This window comes from Grammomys surdaster, unplaced genomic scaffold (assembly GCF_004785775.1).
Source record: "Grammomys surdaster isolate TR1022 unplaced genomic scaffold, NIH_TR_1.0 366, whole genome shotgun sequence".
Lineage (NCBI taxonomy): Eukaryota > Metazoa > Chordata > Mammalia > Rodentia > Muridae > Grammomys > Grammomys surdaster.
The window spans coordinates 705,171-715,371 of record NW_021604785.1 but is presented as its reverse complement, the minus strand read 5'-3'; the positions used below and the strand labels follow the sequence as shown (position 1 = coordinate 715,371).

The window sequence follows — 10,201 nt, the reverse complement described above, 5'->3', positions numbered from 1 at the left end:
GCTAAGTAGTGGATGTCATATATCTTGTCCCAACCCACAGTTAAACTATCCCATGAGGAGGTCTGGAGAGACAGGTACTTTGAAGCAGAGAGGGTTGTGTGGCAGCCCCTCTGTGATCCTGGGGGGACCAGTAGTGGTATATACAATGGATAGAAATGGATGGCATAGCCCAGGCCATGAGGCCTCCTGAAACCAATGCAACTTCCTTACTCATCTCAGAACAAGCATGCCAGCCAGGGTAGTGTCTGGAGGGTCCTGCCAGCCAAGGTGAGGCCAGCTTGGTGTGCTGCAGGCCAGGGTGCCCCTGGGAAGGCCAGACCTCCTGCATCTGAGGATCCCTTGTTGAAGTATTCCCTCCTTCCCTTGCTTTTCCACATTCAGGATGGAAGCAAGGTCCTTGTGATTGCCAGGCATTACTTACTCCATGATGAGCGCACTTGCCTGGACATCTATTCTCTTCTCAGATTGCTCCCCATGTGATATGATTTGTTACCTACAGTCATGATGCTGCACACCAGAACATTAGACTTAACTCATCTTCCATAATGAAAACTATGTACCTTAACCACCATCCCACACAGATCCAGTCCTTGGCAGTCATCACTCTACACCCCGCCTCTCTGAACTCAACCTTTTTAGATTCTACATGTGCCTGACAACATGTAGTATTTGCCTGTGAATGGCTTCTTTCACTTAGAATAATGTTACCTAGATTTACCCACCTAGGTATGACAAGACAAACTTCAATGATAGGACATATTGTAAAAAATGTAGAAAGGCCAGCAGTCTTAGGGTTTCATTGCTGTGAAAAGATACCATGACCAAGGCAACTTTTATAAAAATAATGCTTTATTGGGGCTGACTTACAAGTTCAGAGGTTTAGCCCATTATCATCATGGCAGGAAGCACGTCAGTGTCCAGGCTGACATGGTGCTGGAGAAGGAGCTGAGAGGTCTACATCTTGATCTCTTCTTCCACACTGGGCATAGCTAGATCACTAGGCAACCTCAAAGCCCGCCCTTCACAGTGACGCACTTCCTCAAGTAAGGCCACATCTACTTCAACAAGACCTTATCTTCTAATAGTGACATTCCTATCGGCCAAGCATGTTCAAACCACCACACCAGCCTTGCCAACAAATAAAATCAGGAAAACTGGATGCACACATAGTAGAAGAAACAACTGGATCTTTATCATACCTTGATAGAAAGAAAGAAAAGAGGAGAGGAGGGGAGGGGAGGGAAGGGAAGGGAAGATGACAGACTGAGACAGACTCTGCACAAAGGGGGCTGGATTCTGGGCATGTCTCCTGGCAATGACAGCAGAGACACATGAAGCCTCAAAGCACAAGCAACAAGAGTAAATCAGACAAGTGAAAGTTTCCACCAGTAACAGTAATTAGAATTAGAAGTACAGAGGACACCCAGATGCAGAGATGCTATTGCTAACAGATGTGAGGCAGGATTACTGACTAGGCAAGAAATTCACAGAACTCAATACCCAAAACACAATAGCCTGACTAAAAATGGGCTCAGAGACTTAAACAGAACCAGCAAGATGGCTCAGAAGGGCAAAAGGTCTTGCTGAACAAGCCCAAGAACCTGAGTTCAGTCTCGGAAGACCACGGAAAATGTGAAAGGAGAGGAGGCCCCCCAAAGCTGTCCTCTGACCTCCACACACACGGCATCTGTATACACACAGACACACACAGACACAGACACAGACACACACACACACACACACACACACACACACACACACAAGCTTGAAAGGCTTACATAGCTATTTTCCCATATGTCTTTAAATGCCATGGGTTATCAATGGTCATCATTAACTTTGAGGGATTTGAGAAGACATTCTCAATCCTTGAGATTAGATTTTTTTCTGCTAATTCAAATGAATTATGAAAGAATTTGTTTAGAATATTGGGAAATTCAAGAAATAAGCAGAATCATCAACTTGAGGTTTTAAAAATGATCATGATAGGAGTGAGGAGACAACTCAGTGGGCCAAGACTTGCTGAATGTCTTACTTTGGGTTTTATTGCTGTGAAGAGACATCATGACCACAGTAACTCTGATAAAGGAAAACATTTCACTGGGACTGGCTTTCGGTTTCAGATTTAGTCCATTGTCATCGTGGCAGGAAGCATGGCAGTGTGCAGGCAGACATGGTGCTGGAAAAGGAGCTGGGAGTTCTCCATCTTGGTCTGCAGGCAGCAGGAGGAGACTGCTTCACACTGGCAGACTTGAGCTTGTAAGACCTCAAAGCCTTCCTCCACGGTGACACACTTGCTCCTACAAGGCCACATCTATGAGCCAAGCACTCATACATGAATCTATGGGGGCCATTACTAATCAAACTACCACACGGAGCAAGCTTGAAGACCCGAGTTCCTATCTCCAGCTTTCACGTAAAAGTTGGGTTGGCAGCAGGTGTCCATAACCTAAGTGTGTAGGGAGTGAGGACAGATGGATCTCAGGGGCTCTCTGTCCAGCAAGGCTAGCTAATACAGCAAGCTCCAGGTTCAGTGGTCTCTTGAGGAATGACACCTGAGCTTGACCTCCAGTCACCACAGGCAAGCAGGTGTACACACACACACACACACACACACACACACGCACACACGCACACAGAAGAAGTGGAAACAATTGCGTTTTAGGTGAAGCAGCCTGAATGGTGTTCACGTGGCCTTCTCTGTTAAGGATTTAACATGCTCAAACTTTCTGGGGCGAATGTTTTCAAGTTGTTGGTTTAGAAATTGCATCAACTGACTTTCAGACATGCTTAAAGGTTTGTATACTTTCATACTTTTATCCTAATGTAAAACCCAACCGTGGCAAATTAAAGAAACAAACGAGAACTTATCTAATGGCACACACACAAATGCCCAGTGTTTCCTTGGGTGGAAAGAAATGTCTCTCTCCTTTTCTTGACAGAGAAACAATGAAGCACTGGGAAAGGGTAATCCCATTTCACGCTCCTCATGGGGTGGCAGGAAGGCCAGCTTAGTGAAATCTGTACAGGTTCTGCCTATTGGCTAATGAGCTGTGCTTAGTACCTGTGGTGCTGAAAAGGTACCTGGCAGGGAGAGCAAGCTGTGTGAGGACAGCTGACCTGGACACCCCCAGCAGGCCCCACCTCCAGGGACTTCCAGAGTTGAAGAAGCATCTATCAGCATACCTCTTTGTTGGCTCCACATATACCCACAAGCAGCAGGGCACACCCGGGGCGCATAGCATAGGGCTGGCCAAGTGAGGCCTGCTTAAGAAGGACCGCCTGCTGCCTTTTAAGATGGCATTGGCATCTTCTGCCTCAGGTGCTAGCTGTAGCTGGCATTCAGTTGTATGTGCTCCAGTGTCTTCACTGTCCTCAGCTGCTTGCCATAGGAGTTGCCTGAGCTTCTCTAGGCTTTTCCGCACTGCTCACTCACCATACATGCTGTAGTCATAACCTGCCATCATTGTGGAACTCACAAAGGCCAGTAAACATCACAGTGACACCAAGAAAATGGCTCCTCCCCGAAAGGGGGTGGGAGACAGTGAAGATGATGGTAGTGGAGAGGAAGTAGTCATCCCTCAAAAAGCAGGCAAAAAACCCCAGTAAGGAAGGTAATCATTTTCACAAACAAGAAAGAAAGATGCTATACATGCAAAAGCATTGGTAGCAACCCCTGTTAAAAAGGAAAGCTGTCACTCCCACTGAGGGGGCTAAGTACAGTAAGGACGCCAAGGAGGAAGACAGTGACAAGGATGAGGATAAGGGTGATGAGGATGAAGATGAGGAAGAGGATTCACTTGAGCTGCCACTTGTGAAAGCAGTGAAACCAGAGAAAGCAGCAGTTGCTGCTCCTGCCTCAGAGGATGTAGGATGAGGAGGAGGAGGGAGATGAGGAGGAAGATGGCGCTGAAGAAGATGCTACAAAGATCATATTGGGCAAATGGGAAAGAGCTCCTGTAAAAGTTGTTCCTATGAAAGCCAAGAACATGGCCATGAGGACGATGAAGATGATGATGATGACAACGATGATGATGAAGAAGAAGAGAAAGAAGAGGAGCCTGTTATAGCAGCACCTGGAAAATGAAAGAAGGAAATGACCAAATAGAAAGAAGCTCCTGATGCCAAGAAACAGAAAGCTCAGAGCAACCCCTGTTCACTGGGAGCCTTAATCCTAGAAAATCTGCTGCTGCTGAGTTAAAAACTGTCCAAAGACTTTTTACTAAAACTGATCTTGCTGTCAGAACTGGTACAAATAGAAAATTTTGTTACAGGATATTTGATGGTTGTACATAGAAAACATAATTGTTAGCAAAATATACAAGCTTAGATATTATATTTGTCAGATGCAGTTGAACGTATCCTGAAGAGATGTAGTTTGGTTGTGCTTCTAAAATCTTCCATACATAAGAATGTTGAAAGTGGAAAGTTCCTGCCTATTTTAAGGCAAGTTGCTTAGGAAAGGTTTTGTGTTCTTTGACCTGAGGTAAAGTCAGCTGGGTGGCTGTGAACTACCCCACCATTTTTGCCAGGTTCGGCCCCTACTGACCTGGCCTGTAGCCCTCCGCCCCACCATGACAGTGACATGGTTCAGTGAAGTGGGATTTTCTAGTTTTGTTGGAGACTCAGTTGTGTCATGTGATTTTTTTTTTCTGAAAACTCTCTTGTGAGAGGATGTTTTGCTGAGAACACACATGGGGTGTTTATCTGGAAGCTGCCAGGTAAAAGGGCATGTGATGTTTTGCTGGCTCAGACACTTGAGAAGACATGTGATTTTTGGAAAGAGTGTAGGTATAACCCAACAGACAGTGGATGATGCTCTTCCATTGGTTTGCCTTGCAACTCTTCGCTGGTCTTTGATGGTCTTCACTGACTTTAGCCTTCGCAGATAACACTCTTGCATTGGTTTGTCTTGCTTTCTTTGCTGATCTTTGCTTGCTGTGACTTCGTGCAGAGAAAAGTGCCAGAGAATTTTTTGTGGTATTCTGGCTGCTTCTTGCTACTTCCTTGGACTCATGTAGATTTGGTGAAACCTCAAGGTTTCTTCTAGACTGAGCTGCTGCTACTGATTTATGTTTGGTGTTTTGGACTGGACCACCAATACCCTGACAATTAAGACTGGAATAGCCCCAAAGAGCTACTTCTAAACAGGTCCACATCACATTTCCTATTAACTTTTCTTTTCCCCTACCTCTGGTAGATGGGCTAGAAGGGAGGTTGAAGAGTTTAAAAACGCTTATTAAAGTAGGTTTTTGAAAAATGTAAGCCTACAGTTCAGCCTGCCAAGTGTTAAGGAAAGAGTTCTTTTATAAGCAGTTGGACCTCTGATAGAGCTCTCTCTTTTGGCTAGGAAAAGCCTTTATGGAAGGAGCTCTGGGTAAGACAGAGAGATTTTCCCTTGGGCTTACAGGAACAATAGAGAAGCATCAGGCAGGACGCAGGTAAAACAGTATTCTAGGAAAGAGAGCTAAGGAGCCCTCATGGGCTTGGAGACACTCAAGAGAAAGGTAGACTAGCTAGGTGGAATGACAAATACAAAGAGATTTCTCAAGAGCTAGCAGTTTAACTGTAGCATAAGGCTTGTAAATATTTTATATATACTTCAGAAAATAAAGTCACCTCCCTGAGCTAGCAGGTTTTTACCTCAGTTTATCTCTCCCATGTCTTTATTGATATGAATATTAGATAATTAAGACAGTTACAAACTTTGGGTATGTGAATTTTAAGTCTGCTAAAGAAAAGGCCTTGAAACTCACTGGTTTAACAAATGTTTGGCGTGAGGACTGAAGGAGCTGAAAGGGTTTGTGGCCCCATGAGGAGACCAACAATACCAACCAACCACAGCTCCTAGGGTCCTAACCACCAGCCTGGGAGCACTTAGGGAGGGATCCAGGGCTTCAGCTGAATATGTAAGAGTGGAGGGCCCTGCCGGGCACAGGTGGAAGATGAGATCCTTGACCTCATGAAGGCTGGACGCCCCAGGGGGTGGGAATTTTGAGGGTGGGGAAGTGGGAGTGGAGGTGGGGTAGGTGGGGGTTACATCCATGGAGAAGGAGGAGGAGGGGTAAGGGAATGGGGGGTTCCCGGGTGGGTGGGGGATGGGGTAAGGGGACAACATATGAAATGTAAATAAAATATTCAATAAAAAAAAAAAAGAAAAATCTGAAAAAAAAAAAAACCAAATGTTTGGCAATAAGATTAAAGTAGAAAAACAAACAAACAAAAGAGACAGTAAGAAAGTATGAGCTGCAAGAACACTTTTTGCCAAAATCGTCTTTCACCATCACTGAGGATGAATGAAGTGCTAAGGATTCCACAGAGATTGGTCAGCAAGGGTGGGACAGGTAAAGGGATCGATCGCTCATGAGTTCAAGGCAGAAATCAACGGAGAGAAAAAGTCCTAAGAAAAGCAGGGGGCGGAGCTTGATGGGCAGAGAAAAGACAAGGCAAGGGAGAGCTGGAAAAGCACTTGCAAGTGGGGAAGCAAAAACTCTGGTTTAAAGAAACTTTCCTACAGTACAACAGAAGAAACTCTTCGGGAAGTATTTGAGAAAGCAACTTTTATCAAAGTGCCCCAGAATCCAAATGGCAAATCTAAAGGGCACGCGTTTATAGAATTTGCTTCATTTGAAGATGCTAAAGCTTTAAACTTCTGTAGGAAAATGGAGATTGAGGGCAGAACAATCAGGCTGGAGTTACAAGGACCCAGGGGATCACCTAATACAAGAAGTCAGCCATCCAAAACTCTGTCAAAGGTCTGTCTGAGGAAACCCCTGAAGAGACCATAAAAGAATCATTAGAGGGCTCCATTCATGCAAGAATAGTCAGTGATCAGGAGACTGGGTCTTCCAGAGATTTCAACAGTGGGAAAGATGCTAAAGTTGCCAATGAGGCCATGGAAGATGGCAAAATTGATGGAAAGAAAGTTACCTTGGACTAGACCAAGGCTACAGGTAAAAGTGGCTGAGGTAGGGGCAGAGGAGGAAGAGTCAGACTTGGTGGCAGAGGCCAGGGAAGCTTTGGAGGTGGCAGAAGCTTCCGAGGTGGCAGAAGACAGAATTCAAGCCATAAAAACAGAAGGCAAAGTTTAAAATTTTTCTTCTATTCCCACCTTCCCCTCTTCATTTGAAAGAAAGAACTCAGGGTGTTTCTTGTTTCCTGTTCAATGACAAAGCCTTCTGAGGATATTCCAGGACGGTAAGGACACAACTGTGTAATCTAACTTGGAATCTATATTGATAATATCTCAGGAGACACCCTATTGGTTTTGACTGGATATTCATAAAAAGTTTTTGTAATTTGTTCAAGACAGGAACCCAATCTATAGACCAGGCTGGCCTCTAACTCAGAGACCAACCAGCCTCTACCTCCTGTATGTTGGAATTAAAGGCATGGGCCACCACTGCCCAGTCATATAACTTTTTAAAGATGAGTAATAGAGATAAGCCTTATCTGTATGTTCTAAATTTATAGTTTCACCTCATGTATAAAACCATCATTTCCTACATGAAAATGATAATGATTCAGGTGATGTGAAAGACACTTATCAGGTGACATTTTGCTAGAACCAAAGAGTTGCTTCAGGCCACTGACACCCATGATCTCCCACAAGTGGGCTTGTTATTCTCGTTCCTCTGCCATGAATTATTTTATGCTCATACACAAAGCATTTTACACAAGATGTTACCCAAATGCTCTGTGTCCCTACACCCTCACAGCTGCATGGTCTATAGGAGAGAGGTTGGGTCCAAGGAGCAGTGGCCAGTCATGAAGAGGGAGAATTACAGAGCTGGGCAAGTGGGGTCAAGGTGAGGGCGAGGATGGTGAAGGTGGCAGAGTTAACTGTAAGAAGCAATGCCAAGCTATGCTACTCCTCGAGGCTAGCACAGCTACAGGTGGATTCCTGCTGGGACAGGAAACTATCAACAGGGAAGGCCGAAAGTCTGGGATATCAGAGCTCTACCTGTTTCTAAAGGGAAGATGACAATAGAGCACATGTGCTGCTCAGTGTCACCTCCTCCGTGTTCTTGCTCCAGTCTAGAATTCCAGGTATCTCAGATGAAATGCTCGTTCTACAAGCTGGCCCACATCACCTCACCCCTCTGGCTTGAATCCTTTGGTAATCTCCCCCAGCTTGGCTTCACAGAAGAAACAGGACATGGAGGGACATGTAGCAGGAAAGATGGTTGCCACAGGAGACTCCCCAGGCCCTCTGAATGTGCTGCTTTCACTGCTGATGGAAAATCCCGTGTGTCACCACCATCCAACACAGATGAGGAGAAAGGCTTAAAGAACTTCTTGGGCTGGAGAGATGGCTCAGTGGGTGAAGGTGCTTGCTGCCAAACCTGACACCTAAGTTTGATCCCCAGGTCCAACATGGTAGAAGGAGAGAACTGGCTCTAGCAAGCTGTCTTCTGACTTCCACACATAGTCTGGACACACACATACACATATGTATGTATGCACACACACACGCCCCACACATAGACACATACACCATATATATACACTATATTACATACATACTCATCCATATATACACATTGAATGTAATTTTTTAAAAATCTTAAGGTCACTCATGACACTTTTAGGTAGACAGAAGACAGAATCAGAGTCTACTGAGTTCTAGCATGGAGCAGCGATGTTTCTCATGGGCTAGATGAAGGTCAGAGGGACTGCTGGGTACACAGAAACAGCCTGGGTGATCTCTGTGCTTCTGCAAGCATAAAAACGCCTAGCACAAAAATATGGACATCGCTTTCAATAAATTTGGGGGCAGTTTCTAGATGAAAATAAATGGGAGCTTAGGAGGTTTGTATTTGTTTATAAAAATTAATGTCATTTTTTAGAAAAACAAAACAAATAAACAACAACAATCTTCCTCCAATACTATAAGATCACAAACCACAACCTGTCTCTCAGTCTTGGCTGTTTGGGCATTGGGCTGCCATGTCTAGGCCAGCTGCAGAGCTGGCTTCTTCCTTGGTTTAACAGCTATGTCTTATGATGTTGGAGCACCTCTCTCACTAACAGCATTGCACTAGTTCTGGCAGCCTGGTTTGCCCTGTTCCCGTTCTGCAGTGTGGGCCTCACCATGACCACACATCATGGTTAGTATAGACTCGGTTCTTCCATGTGTTGCAAAGAAAATAATGGACACCTTGAAGCCAGGGCTGGGGCCTACCTCCAGTTTCCAGTTAAACAACATGTAATCAGTTTTATAATCCAGTCATTTCTGTAGGACATCCGCTCAGGAAGCTTCCTGATCTGGAAAACAAGGCCAGTCTCCAGAGTTACACAACACACCGAAGCCAGACAGCTATCCACAATTTCCATTTTAATATAAATGGGGTTCTGTCCCTGATAACATCAGTTGGAGAATTACACAGCTTGATTGGACATCAGCATTTAACAAAATTCACTTTAAGATTATAGAGCATTTAAAATACAAAAATAAGTCTTTTAATTAAAAAGAGTATGTGAGCAGCCCAGTACTGTCCAGAAACAACCCAAAGTCCATAGGCAGGGAGATCTCCAGCTGAGCCTAATGATTACATGAGCTATGAGGCTCTGGGTAGTTTGATACAGAATTTTCTGACTCTTAGATAATTTCTTGTCCAGCAGAAGACATTAGAAAAGAGGCTTCGATGAACCATCCCACTCAGGATATTCCTGGCCTTCTACAGAGGACAGTGGATTACCTAAGAGGCAGACAACCTCTGCAGAGAGCCCTGGCTGTCATTTGAACAGGGGGGTACCCAGGCAAGCTGTTAAGGGATGTGCACTGGCCATCGTGTGAGAATTCAAACTCAACTGGAATCTTCCTTCGTCCCATTTGCATCTTCTAATGATTGCTGGTATGGTTAAAATGGCCCTGCAATGGTGAAAGAACACATTGTGAGCATTAATTCGCTCTATTTCATTAACAGGTTTCAGTTAGAGAGTCACCAACACAGAGAACACTATAATAACTGGGCTAGCCAGGGTGTGATGACACATGCTTATAAACCCAGCACATGTGAAGCTATGACAAGAGCACGGCCAGCCTGTGCTACAGAATAAGTTATAGGCCACCCTGGCCCTCACAGTGAGACTCCATTTCAAAAATTAAAATAATAGGAATAATATATTAACAGGGGAGGGAGAGACAGAGAGAAACACACACACACACACACACACACACACACACACACACACACACACA

At 44.7% G+C, this 10,201-nt stretch overlaps 1 protein-coding gene and 1 pseudogene across 1 annotated transcript in view; one reads left to right on the top strand and one right to left on the bottom strand.

The window, feature by feature from the left end:
• The first annotated feature begins 226 nt into the window (after positions 1-226).
• On the top strand, positions 227-7,126 carry LOC114631838 (annotated as a pseudogene).
• A 2,191-nt stretch (positions 7,127-9,317) lies between these two features.
• CUNH10orf143 (chromosome unknown C10orf143 homolog) overlaps positions 9,318-10,201 on the bottom strand; it is a 35,930-nt gene continuing 35,046 nt past the window's right edge. Inside the window, exon 4 of the mRNA XM_028780238.1 lies at positions 9,318-9,871. Coding sequence (XP_028636071.1) covers positions 9,842-9,871 — 30 coding nt within the window. The 3' untranslated portion in view covers positions 9,318-9,841. The remainder of the gene's footprint in view (positions 9,872-10,201) is intronic.